This window comes from Giraffa tippelskirchi, chromosome 7 (assembly GCF_054371585.1).
Source record: "Giraffa tippelskirchi isolate mGirTip1 chromosome 7, T2T-mGirTip1v1.2.pri, whole genome shotgun sequence".
Classification (NCBI taxonomy): domain Eukaryota; kingdom Metazoa; phylum Chordata; class Mammalia; order Artiodactyla; family Giraffidae; genus Giraffa; species Giraffa tippelskirchi.
The window spans coordinates 90,540,290-90,559,074 of NC_137281.1; the positions used below are offsets into that span (position 1 = coordinate 90,540,290).

The following is an 18,785-nucleotide window of genomic DNA, read 5'->3' on the forward strand; positions in this document are numbered from 1 at the left end:
TTGATTTGTATTATCTTTATTACAGAAAATACGAGAAAAATCAAAAGTACAACATTTCCTGTTTTCTTGCTTGAAGGTCATATCTTCTCTGGTTTATTTAATATCAACAGTCACCACAGCTGCAGGAAATTAAATTGAACCTTTAGAAGGTATCGCATACGGACCTGGTTGGGGTTATAGACGATAAATTCATTGTAGTTGAGGGTATAACCCTCCGGATTCAGAATTCCTGTGTCACTTGCTGGTCCTAATGGCACTGTACTCCCATTCCTGCCAAATGGAAGACAGTGTGTCAACCTCTACCTCTGGTTCAAAAGCTGGAATAGAGAAAGTGGAGTCTTATCTGGCCAAAAGGAGTTTTCTGGCTCTCCAGCCTCTGAGTACTTACAAGGTGATGGCGCATGCAGGACTGGGAGCCATCTTGCCCAGCCCCTTGGTGCTGTGTTTGCCTTGAAGTAATCCTTCTGCCTCTGGATTGGCCCCGAGTAGCTCATTACACTGACCCAGAGCTACCTGCAAAGTGAAACATCTTTAAATGACCACATCCTCTAAAGCCAAACAGAAAACCCCATCAGTCTTTTCTCCTATTCCAGCAGAAGAACTGAATGCAATGGAAACTGTGTTCGGCTTCCCTCTCAAGTTCTCCCAGGTGAACCTCTTGGTTCTGTGGCTGGTCTTTTCTCTTTGGAAAAATAGGAACTAATAATAAACTGGAGATCATAGATGTGTTCCTGCCTTACCTCTGATAAGAGCAGCAGCCCAATATCCTTTAGGCGAGTGGCAAAGCAGTAATTGGCACTCTTGGAAGACATGTCAGCAAAGTAGATTCCTTTTCCGAACTGAAATATATAAATAAACAAGGTCAACTGCCTAACCCAGTGTTTACAAGAAAGGCTCATAGCACTACCCTGTGTTCTACTATCTTAAACACAACACAGACCCTTTTCCATTTCCTTTCACAATTCTGTTCCAAGAGGAGGCAGAAGCGTCGATAAATCTCTGCTTTCTGGGGGGAAAGGTGAGATATCTTTAGGAATTTAAGAAAGGAGGGTCACAGTAAAGGCCAGGGTTATGAGTGAGCTGGTTTAATTCTTAGGAATGTCAACCACTTAATCCTAATCTAGAAAAAAAAAAGGGTTCCAATTTCCACTCACCATGTAACCTGTGATGGGAGCCTCAGGTGGGGCGATTCGAAGCCCATGACTCAGGATTCCCACCCAGTTACTCAGCCTGGAGCCATGCCAGAGTAGCATCCTAAGGAAAAGCCAGTATTATTGTACTCTCTTCTGCTCTCCTACAAACACAGGCCATAAGCATCAAAAAGCCAAGTTGTCTGGGCTATCCTTTTTTATGAGTTCCATAACTGCACTTCAGGCAAGGGACTGTCTTCCCAAACCGAAAGTTAAATGGAGACCTGTTATGAAGGTCCTCTCTGAAGGCTTCTTTTTCGCCCTCCTTCTCAACTTCAAAGACATCCAGCAAGTTCATGGTATAGTCACTGTGTGTGGGAGCATGGGTAGACTGTAGGTACTGGGAAATCACCTGTGAAAAAGAATGAAAGACAAGGCTGACATGGACTCTCTACGAGACCAGGCTGAACTGAAGAACCTTGGGCTTCTTGTATAAATTGGCCTAAGTGGTCTCACAAGGGCAGCCAGAAAGAGCCTTACCTTCCCAATTCTTAGTAAATAGAAATTCTGCCCTAAAGTTTTCTCTTAACCAGATGCAGTGAGAGAACAATGGCATGGGGAGGGTGGATCTTAATGGTGAAAATAAATGATCATTTTTCTTACTTTGAACTCATAACTCTCATGGTCTAAAGGGTGCAAGGCACACTGTAGTCTTCTATAATGTTGGTCCAATGGGTGTTCCGGGCTTTGCAGTTCTGTCTTCACCAGCTTAATTGCAATTTCAATGTCTCCCAAAGCCTGACAAGATGAGACAGAGAATCAATGCGGGAGAAACCTGGGACAAGGGATTTAATACTTCCCAATCCACACGTATCTCACCTCCAGTAGTTGTACTTTATCTGACAGTTCTTTCTCTGTCCGGATTAATGGAGGGGTACGGAGTCTAAGGGCAGAGATATAGCCAATAATTAATTCTCTGGTGTGTGGCCAAAAGACATATGACCAAAAACACAGACTAAAGATAGGTCCTTTAGAAAATAGGTATAAGAACAGCGGTTTTCCATTTGAAAGAGATCTGTATGAGATTTTTAACTTTCAAATACATAAAGAGATATTATGTGCATATTCTGAGTAGGATAAAAGAAACTACATAGTCTTTGACCTGTGAGACTATAGAGTTAAAATTCCTTTTTATGGGAGTTTTTAAAAAATAAGATGTACCAACATCAATAAGGAACAGTTTGGATGAAGTCCTATCTAGAAATACACAGGTAGAAAAACACCTGTTGACACTCAGGGTTATCTCTAGGTCACAGGCCTCTATAAAGCAATAGAGGAATAAAAATAAAGTAAGCAACAGAACACAGAATCAATGAAGATAAAATATATTTTATAAACCTAATATCATTTGAGTTCACAGAAATGTTGTTGGTGTGTTAGTCACCTTAAAGAATTGGGTGATATGCCCGAAGGTGTTTTACATGCTGGTTGGATGGCTAGACCCACTCTCCCTAGAGTTAGTAACTTCTGCTTGGTCAGAGAATATGGTTGTAGATCAAGGCAGGAGATTGCATCCCATACTCATAAACTGATTAAATAGGTTATTTATAAATCATGCTGGCTCTGTATCTATTCAAGATGGTCATTTCCTTGGAAATTAAAAATTAAAAGGTGATAGTTTCTGCTGGGTGATGTAGGGGATGTTGTTGGGCAGAATACCAAAGTGAAGTAACAGCACAGGCCATACCCAAAGTCATGTGGGATTCTGGTGTAGAATTCATTGCATGCTTCCATGAGAGCTCGTCCATGCTGGCCAGCCCGAATGCAATCCTCAATCTTCTTAAGAGACTGGTAACCTGCCTTGATTTGTGCCACTGTCAGCTTCCCTGCAGACCCAGACAGAGATCAGACTCCATCCTAGAAACTGTAGTTTATGACCCTGCCCAACAAAGACTCTCACCTGTCAACTTTCAAAATTGCTCTTCCTCCCCACCTATGCAACTTCTCACCCCAATTCTCTCTTCCTTTACTCAGTAATATCAGCAAGCTTTAAATCATGACAGTGATAAAATATCCTGTTAAATGAACTAGGAATATGAAGTGAGCATGCAGGATAGAATCTGAAGTCCTACCAAGTGGAGCTTTCTTGGTATCATATTTCATTTCTACCATCATCTCTTCCATGGCCTGGACATTACAGATCAACTTTATCAGCTCCTGTACACGAAGATCTAGCTGTGACTCTAGCTTCAAGGGGGATTTAAGAGATTCCTCTTTCTTTGTTTCCTCTTCATTCTATAGCTCAAAAACAAAAAAGGAAAAAAAATCATAGAATCTGAAAAGATTTAGTGTATGTTCCTTGCAAGGACTGGCTGTACAATGTCCCTGGCAGATGAACAGCAGCTTTTGCTTGAAAGTAGGCCTGTCCCATTACAAACCTAGTTAAAGCACTCAGTGTGACTTCCACCTTTTAGTCTTACTTCTGCCTCTTGTAGTTGAACACTCAGAATAAGTCTACAAGGTCCTCCTAATATGATGTCATTAAGTTTGTAAAGACAGCTATTGTATCTCAAATCTCACCTTAGAAAGACTGGTTTTTCCATTTTTCAAATATGAAAAATTTGTGACAGTTTTCAGGAAAGATCCTTTTAGGAAAGCATCTTGGTTGCACCTCAGCATTCAAAATTAAATTAAACAAAAAACAAAACTGTTTTTTTTTTTAGGACCTAAGATTTTATAAGAACTTTAGTAAATAATAGAGACTAGGACCTCATCCAAGTCACTCTACTAGACTTCATTCTGGTTAAGAGGAAGTAGTTTTTCCCTAAACATACAGTCAGAGTTTACCTGTGTATTGCTGGCATAGTCCATTTGTAGCATATCATATTTTCCAGGCACCTTCTCAAACTTCTCACGATCCTCCCAATTATTTTTTGTTTTGTCAAGGAATCTGTAGAGTTCAAGTTGATGAGAAAATCTTACAAATAAGGGTCTACTACCAGGAATGGACTTTTTCCTAAGAACATCTCTAAAACTTTTTATTTCTTACACCATCAATATTCCATAAATCTGGATTCTAAATTAGGACCCTGAGTGGAGGGAAAAGCTCTAGAGAAAAAGGGAACAAAAAGTGGTAAAAAAGGTCGTTGAGCTTTTCCCAAAGGCTCCAGTCATCACTAAAGTCATTGAGATTTAAGAGATTTACTATCCAATCCTTTTCCCTGAAAGAAATATTCCCAGGGACTCCAGAAAGTTTTTCATATCATAGTAAAACAATTTTTTAAAAAAATTTATTTATTTGGCTGTGCCGGGTTGCTGCATGTGGGACTTTTTTTTAGCTATGGCATGCGAACTCTTAGTTGTGGCCTGTGGGATCTAGTTCCCTGACCAGGGATCAAACAAGGACCCCCTGCACTGGGAGCATGGAGTCGTAGCCACTGGACCACCAAGGAAGGCCCATACTTTTAAAAATTGTAGCTGAATAGTCTCATCTCATTCTCCCCAAATTTCCTGAATTGTTGGTCATGTGCTGAATATGTTCGCTTCTTCTGATTTTAGCCAATTTCTGGTTCCAAGTGATTTAATCACTATCTAAGGATCGGTTTGGTGTTCCAGTCACACAATGTCACAGTGGAAAGACATTATCATTTAAGCCAACTCACACTTATTATGAAATTCCTAAAGAAGATATATCCAAGAAGATGAAAGATATTATTTTGTACTCATTTCTTAGCACTCACTTCTTTTGAAAGATTTCCTTGGCCTTGTTGAGGTCCCCGGAACAAGCCACCAAGCTGTGCTGCCCTGTCTTCCCAACTGCAAAGTAAATGCCACAGGTAAGATGGTTCCCGCCCCCTCAACCCAAGAAGAGTTCTCTGATAGTAACAAGCCAGATCTTTAAGGTCTCTCCAGTTAGCATCCGACAAACAGGCAGGAAGGAAAGAAGGAAAAGATGAAAGGCCTTAGGGAACCGACCCTGTTGCCTCTGAGTAGCATTTGCAGCCCAATCGCAGTAGAGTTCTCAGCCTTAACAGGCTGCTCTTAGTTTTTCCAGTGCTAATGAGGATGCCTGCCATGCCCCAGTTTCAAGCAGCACAATTTGATTCCTAAGCCTCTCTCAGGTTATAGAAACTCCACTACACCAACTGAAACCCAGAGAAACCTTCGGCTACTCACTGAACTGCTTCTGGCTTTCTAAATAACAACTCACAAAATCTACAATAAAAGCAATTACCTCGGCCCCATCTCATCCAAACACTGAAGTTTCTCTGGGCATCATCTTCTAACAGCTGAATCAGATAATACTTGTTGTTGTTGAACTGAAGATTGGTCTATGATAAGAGAAATATGAACATAAAAGGACAGAGGTTTGCAAATGGAAGCCACATAAACCAATGACTCTTGGTCAAAGGTTACAGTAATTGCCATGAGGAAAGGACAGCAAGGGACAAGAAAATCAGGTTCAGTTAAGAGTAAGGATATAATGAAGGAAGAAAAGGGTTTCTATATTATACTTTGAATTCCTAAGAATTAAAGGCTGGAAGCTTCCTAAAACCTCTACCCAACCTCAAATATCCTATATTGATTGGCTCCTTTTGTTTCTTCCTGCCTCACCTCCCTCCATAGATATTACTGAGGCCATATGTGTTTTCCAGCTCCCAATCCATTTGCAGTCATTATTTTCCAAATGAAAACAATTTTGATGCCCCTAAGATCTGTAACCATTATGCTTGTTTGTTTAGACAACTTATTCTTTAATAGTACTATTTACAATTTTGGCTTGCCACCTGCAACAGTTGGACCATGAGTTGAGAGTAGGACAATGTTAGGAGGGCAAAAAGGATAGGCAGAAACCACTGCCACACCTACCCCATACCTAACATGACCTGGAGACATTCAGAGAAAATGTGACCAGTATCTAAAAAGGTATCCTGTGAGTAACCTACTCCAGTGAATAGAGGGAGCAGTCCATGATAGGGAACAGCAGCTTGTGCTGTAAAGTCAAGCCCTGGTTACCCAGTCACTCTTCTTGGTTAAGCATGTTACCCATTCTACCTCTTGCCTGCTCACATTATAAATTCGCTGAATGGTAGAACAAAAAGGCCTTAAGACCTTTTCTATCTGCTTATGATATTTTAAGGAAAAAAATGGTAACAGAAGAATTCTACGTAGCTGTTAGAAGTATATATGATAGCTCAATAAATTCAAATATGAAGACATATTCAGGAAATACCAAGCATGAGTAGTATCTATCCAAAACAGCAAAAATAAGCAAAGACGAAAAGATAGAAAAGAAAAAATCTGGAGGTCAGTGGCATGATGGAGAAAAAAATGCTCCCTTCGTCTCTCCCCTTCAGTCTGTGAAAGTAAAAAATCCACAGCTCAGCAAAGGTGCCCACACACCAGGATGCTAGAAAATTCCACACATCTGTACATCTAAAGGTGGGTGGACTGAAACAGAAGAAGTGGAACCAGGCGGGGAGTGGAGGTGCTGCCTGCAGTCCCGTCCTGCCAGAGAACCCGGCAGCAGAAGGTGATGCGGTGCACATGACTCTGGCCTCTTGGTTGCAGTGGCAGCAACGATGGGAGCCATGGAGGGCCCATGACTGGCTCCTGCACCTTCACCCTCACTGGCAGCTCCTGGCTGAAAGCAACAATACCAGAGATCTCATAGGCACTGGTGAGGCAACCTGGCTTCTTGCTCCCTTTCCTCCTGAGGTGGAGCCTATGACTTAGGAGATTCCAGATGCATGGAAGCTCCTACCACCCTGGTGCTCCAGGCGGTGATGCCAGTGACAGTAGCAGCAGCAAAGCACCTGTTGTGCCTTGGAGGCACAACAGTGAGAAGAAGGGCATGAGGTGATCCCTCTGACAGGTGGCAGAGGGTGGAAAGTGCTCTCAGATATAACTAGGGGCAGATCAGATAAGAGAAACCAAAAACTTGTGCTAGAGCGCCACCTACTGGATAACAAAGGAAAGACTCTAATTTCTAACCTATTGAATCCTTAAAAATCAAGATTTAAAAAAAAGCTTTACCTAAAGAAAGGTGTTCACTACTTCAAATGTGCTGGCAGAAGAACACCTCATCAAACACTAGGAATAACCATAGTTACAGTGTATCGCGAAAATAAAATTACAATTTTCCAGAAACTAAACAAAGTCACGGAATATTGTGATCTAACTGATAGAGAATACAAAATAGCTGTCATGATGAAACTCAATGAGCTACAAGAAAACTCAGAAAGGCAGTTTAGTGAGTTCAGGAATAAAATTAATGACCAGAAGGGATACTTTACTGAAGAGATTGAAACTCTATAAAAAACCAAGCAGAAATTTTGGAGCTGAAGAACGCAATAAACAAGATAATGTGTTAGAAAGCACTGGAAATAGGGAAGACCATATGAAAGACAGAATAAGTGAGCCCAAATACAGAAATCTAGAAAAGACACAGGTAGATTAGGAAAGAGAATTAAGATGTAAGAAAAGAAGGAGGAAATTCTATAAGAACTATCTGACTCTTTTAGGAAGGGCAACATTAGGTAATAGTATTGCAGAAGAAGAGAGGGAGAAGGGAGCAGAGAGTTTATCTCAAGAAATAATAGCTGAGAACTTCCCAAACCTAGAGAAGAAAATTGGTGTACCATTCTATGAAGCTAAGAGAACACCTAATTGCCCCAATACAAAAAGATATTCTCCAGGATACATTATATTAAAACTGTCAAAAGTCAATCATAAAATAGGAATTCTAAAGACTGCCAGGGAAAAAAAAGGATGCTCACCTACAAAGAAATCCCCACTAGGCTATATGCAGATTTCTCAGAAGAAACTCTACAGGTCAAGAACGACTGGAATGACACTCAAAATACTGAAAGATAAAAGCTATCAGCCAAGAATACTCTACCCAGCAGTCATCATTCAGAGATGAAGGAGAAAAGAAGCTTTCCCAGACAAAAGTTGAGAGAGTTCATCATTACTATACCCGCCTTATAAGAAATGTTGAAAGGAGCTCTTCTATCTGTAACAAAAGAGCAAAAGTACACAAATCTTTGAGTAAGGTGATGAACAGAATCAGAAAACTGCAACCCTATCAGAATAGATTTAAAACAGTTTATTACAGCATAAAGGTTAAAGAGGAAAAAAACAAAAAACAACTATTAACTACTTCAATTTGGTAAGAAACTCACAACATAATGATGTCTGGCAGAAACAAACAAAATTCTGTAAAGCAATTATCCTTCACTTAAAAAATAAATTAATTAAAAAAAAAGAAACTCACAACATAAAAAGGAATAATTTGAGACAACAAAAACATAAAAGGGGATGAGGATGGAACCTGTATAGTCAAATGAAGGTAAGATGGTATCAGCAGAAAAAAGACCATTTCATCTAAGAGATGTTTATACAAACCTCACGGTAACCACAAAACATAAATCTAGAGCAGAGATAAACAGTTAAAAAAAAAAAAAGGAAACTGAGAAAAATATCACAGAAAACCACCAAACCAGACTGGCAAACAGAAACAGAAGGAAAAAGAAACAATGGCGATATCAAACAACCAGAAAACAAAAGATGAAATGGCAACAATAAGTCTTCATCTAATAATAATCATCCTAAATGTAAATGGTTCACCAATCAAAAGACACAGAGGGGCGGGATGGATTAAAAAATAAGATCTTACTATATGCTGCCTCCGGGAGACTTACCTAAAGTCTCTTTTTTAGCTCTAAAAAAAACCCATAGGCTCAGAGTGAAGGGATGAAAGATAATACTCCAAGCAAATGGCAGCCAAAGGAAATTAAGTGTAATCAACACTCATATCAGACAAAGTGAAAGCGAAAGGCGCTCAGTTATATCCGACTCTTTGAGACTCCATAGACTATACAGTCCATGGAATTCTCCAAGCCAGAATACTGGAGTGGGTAGCCTTTTCCTTTTTCGGGGGATCTTCCCAACCCAGGGATTGAAGCCAGGTCTCCCGCATTGCGGGCAGATTCTTTACCAGCTGAGCCACAAAGGAAGCCCAAGAATACTGGAGTGGGTAGCTTATCCTTTTGCCAGTGGATCTTCCCGACCCAGGAATCGAACCATGGTCTCCTGAATTGCAGGCGGATTCTTTACCAACTGAGCTATCAGGGAAGCCCTAAAAGGCCTATTTTATCTATCAGACAAAACAGATATCAAGAAAAAAAGGAGAAATTAAAAATACTGAAGATGAAAATACGACATGCCAAAATCTATGGGATGCGGCAAAAGAGGCACTAAGAGGGAAGTTTAAAGCAATACAGGCCTACCTCAAAAATCAAGAAAAATCTCAAATAAATAATCCAACCTCACACCTAAAGGAACCAGGAAAGAATAAATGCAGCCCAAAGTCAGTAAAAGGAAGGAAATAACAAAGATCGGAGTAGAAATAAATGAAATAAACCAAAAAGATAATAGTAAAGATCAATGAAACTAAGAGCTGGCTGTTTGAAAAGATAAATAAAATTGACAAACTTTTAGCTAGCCTCAGAAAAAAAGAGGTAAGACTTTGATAAAGGCAGAGATGAAAGAGGAGAAATAAGAATGGGTACTACAGAAACACAAAGAATTATAAAAGAATATTATAATTAGCTATATTCCAACAACTGGACAACCTAGAAGAAATGGACAAATCTTAGAATCAGATGATGTTCCAAGACTAAATCATGAAGAAATAGAAAATGTGAATAGACCAAACTCTAGTAAAGAGATTGAAACAGTAATAAAAAACCTCCCCCAAACAAAAGTCCAGGGCAAGACAGCTTCCCAGGTGAATTCTATTAAGCATTCAAAGAAGATTCAATACTTCTCCTCAAAGTCTTCCAAAAAATTGAAGAGGAGGGAATACTTCCTAACTCATTTTACAAGGCCCACATTATCCTGATACCACAACCACACAAGGACAACACAAAAAAAGGAAATTAGAGGCCCATATCTCTGACGAGCATGGAGAACTGTATGATGATGGATGGGAACTAAAGTTTTGGTGGTGAGCATCCTGTAGTAGGTATTTCTACACAGTAAAATCTAATGTTGTACATGTGAAACTTATAGAATGTAATAAACCAATGTTACCTCAATAAAAATAAATTTAAAAAAGAAAAAATAAATTTAACTACATAAAAATTTAAAACTTCAATATGGGCAAAAAGTATACTATAAAGAAAATCAAAAGGAAAATGAAAAATTTAGAAAATATATAAGCAATTTATACAATAGATGAAGGACTATCCTCCACATTATATAAAGTTCCTTGAAGCCCGTAAAAAAAAAAGACCAACAACTTATCAGGAAATGTGCAAAATCATATGAACAGTGGGTTCATAGGTTCAATAAAGACATAAAATCTGCTAAAGGATCTGCTTCTTATAGAGACTCCACTACTAGGCAGAGTGCACTAGAGTTGAATATTTGGGATTATAGGGCTAATATAAGGGACTTCAGAATTAAAGATCTGGGCTTTGGGACACTGTCATCAATAATTATCAAGAAGAAATATTCTCATAGTTTCTTCCCTTACCTGATTTAGCATGACATCATAGACATCATTTCCTTCACAGTACACATGGGCCTAGAGAGAAAGAAAAAAACTGATATTTGTACATTTCCAGCCCTGATGAGATCATAAGTGAGGTTCTAAATTTTTTATGCCCCAAACTATCACTCTTCCACATTACCAACATGCATCTTCCAGGGAAAGAAATGCAAAAGTATGTTCTTCTAAACATAACCTGTCAATCCTATAATGAAAACATGTTGCCTTTATGTAATTACAGAAACACAAATGAGTCTAACTCAGTAAAGGAAACCTGCTCCAGAGGAAGCCTTTCTTCTGTATTCTTCAAATCCTTTTCCCATTCATCAGTAACTCATGTCATACATACCAGTGCACAGTTTCTCATTAGAACACTGATAATGATACAATTTTCTAATTGAGAAAGAGGTGTGGAAAGGTGATGACAACTCCATAAGTTAACCATGCTAGAAAACACCTTGATTAGTACTCCCAAACCCCATGCTGTACATCCCTTAGCCTTGGAGAAAATTTTGGAGAGGATTCCTAATAGATAATAGCAATGTTCTAGACAAGAATCCCAGTAAGAACAATGGTTCTTTGAGAAATTAGTGGGAGTCTCTTACCTTCCCCACCTTGGCTGTGCACTCTGGGTCCACCGGAGCTTTGCCCTTTAACAGCAAGGTCTTCACAGACTCTGAGGGAAGACAGATAAGTACTACATCTACTTGTATGGGAAACAAAAATAGCTGTCACGGTTAGATAGAAACCTGTCATAATTCACTCTGGCCTTCCCAAGCAAACTTGATCTGCTCAAGTCTCAGTTTATTATAATAAAATATGTGAAACTAAAGCTTTTGAGAAACTAGGTTAGTCCTATGGTATGCCCAAAAGATAGAAAGTTAATTATATCTTCAAGGAAAGAAGAAATAAGAGTTGAAAGAACAAAATACTCTCCCACCCTCAGCCCTCCCAGGGACCCTCTTGCTGGTCCATGTCCTCCTTGGTGTATGTCAGGGGCTGACCTTGTTTGTCTTCAGTCCTGTCATTATCTGCCTTTCCTTCAGCCACAGGCTCCTTTTTCACTCTATGACATTTTCGAATTTTCTTTGCAGGAGGAGGGTCTTCTGCAACTGTTTTGCCATTAACTCTTTCAGCTTCATTCAGAAAAGGCAAGACGAATGGGCAAAGAAGCAAAGGAAAGAATGAGTATTCGCTGAATATGATGCTACTATGCAAAAACATCTTTTTAAAGAAATAGATTGAGATGGTTTTGTAAATTTACAAAGGACTAATAACTGCCATACCACTCAGAAAACAGTCTTGAGTTCCTGAACTGCTATTCTAGTCAAACAAAACAAAGCAACTCACAGACCATGTGAGTTCATGGCCTCAGGCATCAGTCTCAAACTGCTTATCTTTTCTGTTTACTTGTGCCCCGTGCCCCGATACCCTCCAAACACCTATCCTCAAACTACTGAAGGTGGTATGAAATAGGTTAATACAGTGCTCTGAAGTCTGTGCCCTGTCTCTTCTAACTGGGGAATCAGTGTACAAGTTATTTCATCTCTTTGTACTTCAGTTGCCCTAATGGAAAAATCTAGAGTAAGACAACACATTTAAGAACACAATACACGGAGTATGATATGTCATAAGTCAATTTTAAGAGCTGCATTTTATAATCTCTGAAACTGGGATGACTTATAAGCTGCGAATCACATTTTAACTGGAAGCGTTTTTCCTTGCTCAGTGGTACATAAAACAATGGTGCACCTTACACTTAATTTTTTAAACTGTTTTGTATTAGGTATTTAAACCGTGTTGGCACGAAGTTGTAACAGGTCAACAGGCTGTCAGACACAATTTTGTAACCCCCAAAAGCTATGACAACCGAAATTTTCAAAGTTCGGCATCAAAACAAGTGCTAGTTCAGGGAGCGATGGAAACAGGAAGGGCTACAGTAGAGGGCACAGCTCCTTTTCTGAATTCCCGCCCCCGGTATTCTGGCCCCCACAGTTCACTCCGAACCTCGCGCTCTGCCGCCGACTGTCCCCCGCCGCCGAGCTGCCATGGAGCCCGAGCGCTGACGTCATCAATCCTCTCCCAGGAATCGCCAGCGCAGTCTAAAGGCGGGAACCGTACTGTGTGTGCGTCCCAGCGTGGAACTACCAGGGGCGGGACGCACTATAGTATTTGCATGTCGCAATGTCTTATGGGAAGTCACCGTAACCGACAAGTGCCTTTAGGTACGAGCGCATTATAAATGCTGGTTGTGCGCGCTGTTTGCTATAGGGCGGAGGGAAGCTCATCAGTGGGGCTACGAGCTGAGTGCGCTTAGTCACTCTATTCAGTGTCCCTTGGGAAGGTCTGAGACTAGGGCCATAGAGCGGCCCTAACAGGGCCCTCCCTGAGCTTCGGGGAGGTGAGTTCCCAGAGAACGGGGCTCCGCGCGAGGGCAGAATGGGCAGGAGATGCCGTGGATCCCGCCCTTGCGGAGGGACCTGGCGGATGCCTCCTTAGCCGGAGCTTGGAACAGACTCACGGCCAGCGAAGTGAGTTCAATGGCTGAGGTGAGGTACCCCGCGTGGGGGCCTCATAACCCAATTCAGACTACTCTCTCGCCCGTCCTTTTTTTTAATGAAATGCTTCTTGTTTAATGAAATGCTCCAAGCTATGAGAATGGTAATGGTGGGTGCCACCGTGGGGGATGGGTGGGGGCGCGGGATATCCCAGAAGCTCCATTTCAGACACTCTGAATTAAAACTCAGATTCTGCGTTTTTAACAACCAAGTATTGGTGACTTTCATATAGATACAGATTTTTATCCACGTATTTATTGGACACCTTGGCGAATTTTGGGGATATGGTAGTTCAGCCAAAGTAAGACATGGTTCATGTCTTGTGGACAGACATTAATCAAGTAAAAGCAGCAACAGTGCTATAAGAAGTATACAGTACTTACGGAAGTTGTGTGAACTGTTAGTGGCTCAGTCCTGTCTGACTCTTTGCTATCCCATGGACTATAGCCCTCCAGGCTCCTCTGTCCATGGCATTTTTTCCAGGCAAGAATACTAGACTGGGTTGCAATTCCCTTCTCCAAGGAATCTTCCGCACCCAGCGGTTGAACCCATGGGAAAGTAGTACTTCAGGGCTGTATATTGTCGCCTTGCTTACTTAACTTACATGCAGAGTACATCATGGGAAATGTAGGGCTGGATGACTCACAACCTGGACTCACAACCTGAGATTGCTGGGAAAAATATCAACAACCTCAGATATGCAGATAATACCACTCTAATGGCAGAAAGCCAAGAGGAGCCTGGCAGGCTACAGCCCATGGCGGGGGTGGGGGGTGTCACAAAAGAGTCAGACACTAGTTAGCGACCAAACAACATCAACAATGCTATGAGCTTTACATATATTTAATTCTCACAACAACCCTGTTGTCAGGTAGGTATTATTGTCTGTATTTTACAGTCGAGAAAATTGAACTCTAGAAAAATGTGAGTAATTTATTCAAAGTTGCAGTGTATCGGTTTGCTAGGGCTGCCATTCCTAAAAACTACAGACTGGATTGCTCAAACAAGAAAAATTTGTTTTCTCAAAAATTTGAAGGCTAGAAGCCCAAGATAAAGGTTTTGGCAGCATTGGTTTCTCTAAGGCCTTTTTCCTTGGATTGCAGGTGACTGTCTTTTTCCAGTATCTTTCTTACTAAGCTTGTTAACTTGAATATTTCCCTGATGGTAAGTTCTAACTTGAGCAGATCTAGACTGCTAAGTCGCTTCAGTCGTGTCCGACTCTGTGAGACCCCATAGACGGCAGCCCACCAGGCTCCCCCGTCCCTGGGATTCTCCAGGCAAGAACACTGGAGTGGGTTGCCATTTCCTTCTCCAAGATCTAGACTACTAACCCAAAAGAATGAAAATTGGAGTAGGTCCATCTAAACTAGAATACGTGTAAATATCTTGAATTAGTCCGTGCTAAGTGTATTAACTCAAAAGGAAGCTTGGTTTAAAAAGTTTAATCTAAGAACAGTGCAAGTAGCATCTTTGGTCCTTAAAGAGACAGGTACCTGAAGGGGGTGGGGGTGGGGGGCAGGTTGCATCTTTCCGGCACTTTTAAGGTAAAGGAGGGAGGGAATCATCATTAGCCAATCAGGCTCTGAGGTCACTTCTCAAAGTCACTTCCTGTCTCTCCACTTTCTCTCTTTTCATTTTGGTGGTGGGCTGGTGAGTGTGCATTTAATTTTGATTCCTAATTGTTTTGAATTTCTCTTCAGCTTGAGCCACTGTATCCTTGTGGCAGCCTTAATTTCCAGCTAGCCTTGGAGTGTATGTGAGCTACTAACCGATTAATTTCTTCTGTGTGGAAATTGGAGGAAGGTAGTGAAATGATCTGCCTGGCTTGTTTCCACGTGGGCCTCTGCAGGACCCGGTCTGCCTTCCTTTTCTGAGACAGAGTACAGAAACAGTCTAGGAACAGTTGACTCTACTTCATGTACATAGTGTTTCTGCAAAATGCCTGAATTCATTTTGCTTGGGGGAAAAGGTACTGTTATTTTCTCAATGCTGTTTTGACTTCTGTCTTTCAGTGAGAGGGTAGATCTTGGAAGAGGAGTTTAGACCAGTCAGCTTTAATTCTCCTGTGTCTGTAGGGCTCAGGTTTTTACTGGGTTTGTGTGAGCTGCATTGGATGTTGTTTTTGCCCTGGTCTTTGCTCAGAGCAGTTCATCTTTCTTGTTGGGAGTACACTGCAAACTCTGAAGTCAGATGATTTTAACGAGCTTCCAGGCGGCTGCTGCTAAGTCGCTTCAGTCGTGTCTGACTCTGTGCGACCCCATAGACTGCAGCCCACCAGGCTCCCCCGTCCCTGGGATTCTCCAGGCAAGAACACTGGAGTGGGTTGCCATTTCCTTCTCCAATGCATGAGAGTGAAAAGTGAAAGTGAAGTCGCTCAGTCGTGTCCGACTCTTAGCGACCCCATGGACTGCAGCCTACGAGGCTCCTCCATCCATGGGAGTTTCCAGACAAGAGTACTGGAGTGGGGTGCCATTGCCTTCTCCAACAAGCTTCAGGAGGAGCTCCCAATTTTAATGTCAGCACTGTGGTGATGGTGCCCTCAAAAGCAGTGTACTGAAAAAGATGAGGACCTTAGCTTAGTGCAAGCCTAAATGAAATTCCAACACCACAGTTTACTTCTCCAGTGATCTTAGGTGAGTCAGTGAACCATTCTGAGGCTTAGCTTTTGAAGATCAAAGTATACGAAATCCAGGGACTAGTGGATGTATAATAAATGTTACATACCTTCTAGAAATAAGCAATAAATATATTTTGGGTATTATTTTTCTCCTAAAAAGTTTTGCCCATTGACCTTGAGTAATATACATTAATATAATATATGAGTTATCCTTACAGGTAGAAGGTGTTGAGCGAGTAAACTTGTATTTTAGCATTGTTAGGAAAAATGGAAATGTATTGGGGACTGTTCAGTTCAGTTCAGTTCAGTCGCTCAGTCATGTCCGACTCTTTGCAACCCCATGAATTGCAGCACGCCAGGCCTCTCTGTCCATCGCCAACTCCCGGAGTCTACCCAAACCCATGTCCATCGAGTCGGTGATGCCATCCAGCCATCTCATCCTCTGTCGTCCCCTTCTCCTCCCGCCCCCAATCCTACCCAGCACTAGGGTCTTTTCCAATGAGTCAACCCTTCCCATGAGGTGGGCAAAGTATTGGAGTTTCAGCTTCAACATCAGACCCTCCAATGAACACCCAGGATTGATCTCCTTTAGGATGGATTGATTGGATCTCCTTGCAGTCCAAGGGACTCTCAAGAGTCTTCTCCAACACCACAGTTCAAAAGCATCAATTCTTCGGCGCTCAGCTTTCTTCACCATCCAACTTTCACATCCATACATGGCCACTGGAAAAACCATAGCCTTGACTAGACGGACTTTTGTTGGCAAAGTAATGTCCCTGCTTTTATATATGCTATCTAGGTTGGCCATAACCTTCCTTCCAAGAAGTAAGCGTCTTTTAATTTCATGGCTGCAGTCACCATCAGCAGTGATTCTGGAGCCCAAAAAAATAAAGTCTGACACTGTTTCCACTGTTTCCCCATCTATTTCCCATGAAGTGATGGGACTGGATGCCATGATCTTAGTTTTCTGAACGTTGAGCCTTAAGCCAACTTTTTCACTCTCCTCTTTCACCTTCATCAAGAGGCTCTTTAGTTCTTCTTCACTTTCTGCCATAAGGGTGGTGTCATCCACATATCTGAGGTTATTGATATTTCTCCTGGCAATCTTGATTCCAGCTTGTGTTTCTTCCAGCCCAGCGTTTCTCATGATGTACTCTGCATATAAGTTAAATAAGCAGGGTGACAATATACAGCCTTGACGGACTCCTTTTCCTATTTGGAACCAGTCTGTTGTTCCATGTCCAGTTCTAACTGTTGCTTCCTGACCTGCATACAGGTTTCTCAAGAGACAGGTCAGATGGTCTGGTATTCCCATCTCTTTCAGAATTTTCCACAGTTTATTGTGATCCACACAGTCAAAGGCTTTGGCATAGTCAATAAAACAGAAATAGATGTTTTTCTGGAACTCTCTTGATTTTTCGATGATCCAGCAGATATTGGCAATTTGATCTCTGGTTCCTCTGCCTTTTCTAAAACCAGCTTGAACATCTGGAAGTTCACGGTTCACATATTGCTGAAGCCTGGCTTGGAGAATTTTGAGCATTACTTTACTAGTATGTGAGATGAGTGCAATTGTGTGGTAGTTTGAGCATTCTTTGGCATTGCCTTTCTTTGGGATTGGAATGAAAATTGACCTTTTCCAGTCCTGTGGCCACTGCTGAGTTTTCCAAATTTGCTGGCATATCGAGTGCAGCACTTTCACAGCATCACCTTTGAGGATTTGAAATAGCTCAACTGGAATTCCATCACCTCCACTAGCTTTGTTCGTAGTGATGCTTTCTAAGGCCTACTTGACTTCACATTCCAGGATGTCTGGCTCTAGGTGAGTGATCACACCATCGTGATTATCTGGGTCGTGAAGATCTTTTTTGTACAGTTCTTCTGTATATTCTGGACTTCCCCGGTGGCTCGGGTGGTAAAGCATCTGCCTACAATGTGGGAGACCCAGGTTCGATCCCTGGGTTGGGAAGATCCTCTGGAGAAGGAAATGGCAACCCACTCCAGTACTCTTGCCTGGAAAATCCCATGGATGGAGGAGCGTGGTAAGCTACAGTCCATGGGGTTGCAAAGAGTTGGACACGACTGAGCGACTTCACTCTGTATATTCTTGCCACCTCTTCTTAATATCTTCTGCTTCTGTTAGGTCCATACCATTTCTGTCCTTTATCGAGCCTATCTTTGCATGAAATGTTCCTTTGGTATCTCTAATCTTCTTGAAGAGATCTCTAGTCTTTCCCAGTCTATTGTTTTCCTCTATTTGTTTGCTCTGATCACTGAGGAAGGCTTTCTTATCTCTCCTTGCTATTCTTTGGAACTCTGCATTCAGATGGGAATATCTTTCCTTTTCTCCTTTGCTTTTCGCTTCTCTTCTCTTCCCAGCTATCTGTAAGGCCTCCTCAGACAGCCATTTTGCTTTTTTGCATTTCTTTTCCATGGGGATTTTCTTGATCCCTGTCTCCTGTACAATGTCACAAACCTCTGTCCATAGTTCATCAGGCACTCTGTCTATCAGGTCTAGTCCCTTAAATCTATTTGTCACTTCCACTCTATACTCATAAGGGATTTGATCTAGGTCATACCTGAATGGACTAGTGGTTTTCCCTACTTTCTTCAATTTAAGTCTGAATTTGGCAATAAGCAGTTCATGATCTGAGCCACAGTCTGCTCCTGGTCTTGTTTTTGCTGACTGTATAGAGCTTCTCCATCTTTGGCTGCAAAGAATATAATCAATCTGATTTCGGTGTTGACCATCTGGTGATGTCCACGTGTAGAGTCTTCTCTTGTGTTGTTGGAATAGGGTGTTTGCTATTACCAGTGCGTTCTCGTGGCAAAACTCTATTAGCCTTTGCCCTGCTTCATTCTGTACTCCAAGGCCAAACTTGCCTGTTACGCCAGGTGTTTCTTGACTTCCTACTTTTGCATTC

At 41.4% G+C, this 18,785-nt stretch overlaps 1 protein-coding gene and 1 long non-coding RNA gene across 4 annotated transcripts in view; one reads left to right on the forward strand and one right to left on the reverse strand.

Annotated features, from left to right (window-relative positions):
- PARP2 (poly(ADP-ribose) polymerase 2) lies at positions 1-12,766 on the reverse strand. Of its 3 annotated transcripts, none has more exons than XM_081506957.1 (16): positions 12,694-12,766; positions 11,691-11,822; positions 11,292-11,362; positions 10,672-10,722; positions 5,365-5,461; positions 4,871-4,946; positions 3,978-4,080; positions 3,263-3,425; positions 2,878-3,016; positions 2,010-2,073; positions 1,794-1,928; positions 1,415-1,542; positions 1,155-1,254; positions 741-839; positions 389-513; positions 1-270 (listed from the first exon to the last, which is right to left on the reverse strand). In XM_081506957.1, exons 1-16 carry the CDS (start codon positions 12,734-12,736, stop codon positions 111-113), a joined length of 1,686 nt encoding a protein of 561 aa, XP_081363083.1. In that variant the 5' UTR covers positions 12,737-12,766; the 3' UTR covers positions 1-110. The 3 variants fall into 3 exon arrangements, with proteins under 3 accessions (XP_081363083.1, XP_081363084.1, XP_081363085.1); XM_081506958.1 differs by having other exon boundaries at positions 11,691-11,834; XM_081506959.1 differs by having other exon boundaries at positions 12,444-12,766.
- The window catches only part of LOC145512677 (uncharacterized), a 16,478-nt gene continuing 10,452 nt past the window's right edge, over positions 12,760-18,785 (forward strand). The window contains exon 1 of the long non-coding RNA XR_014058684.1: positions 12,760-12,911. This is a non-coding gene — a long non-coding RNA (uncharacterized LOC145512677). The remainder of the gene's footprint in view (positions 12,912-18,785) is intronic.

Coding starts and splice junctions, on each gene's coding strand:
- PARP2 (XM_081506958.1), bottom strand. CDS start 12,736: ATGGCAGCTCGGCGGCGGGGGACAGTCGGCGGCAGAGCGCGAG. Junction 11,835..12,693: donor AGTCGGCGGCAGAGCGCGAG/GTTCGGAGTGAA, acceptor TCGTCTTGCCTT/TTCTGAATGAAGCTGAAAGA. Junction 1,255..1,414: donor AGAGAGGACCTTCATAACAG/GTCTCCATTTAA, acceptor GCTTTTCCTTAG/GATGCTACTCTGGCATGGCT.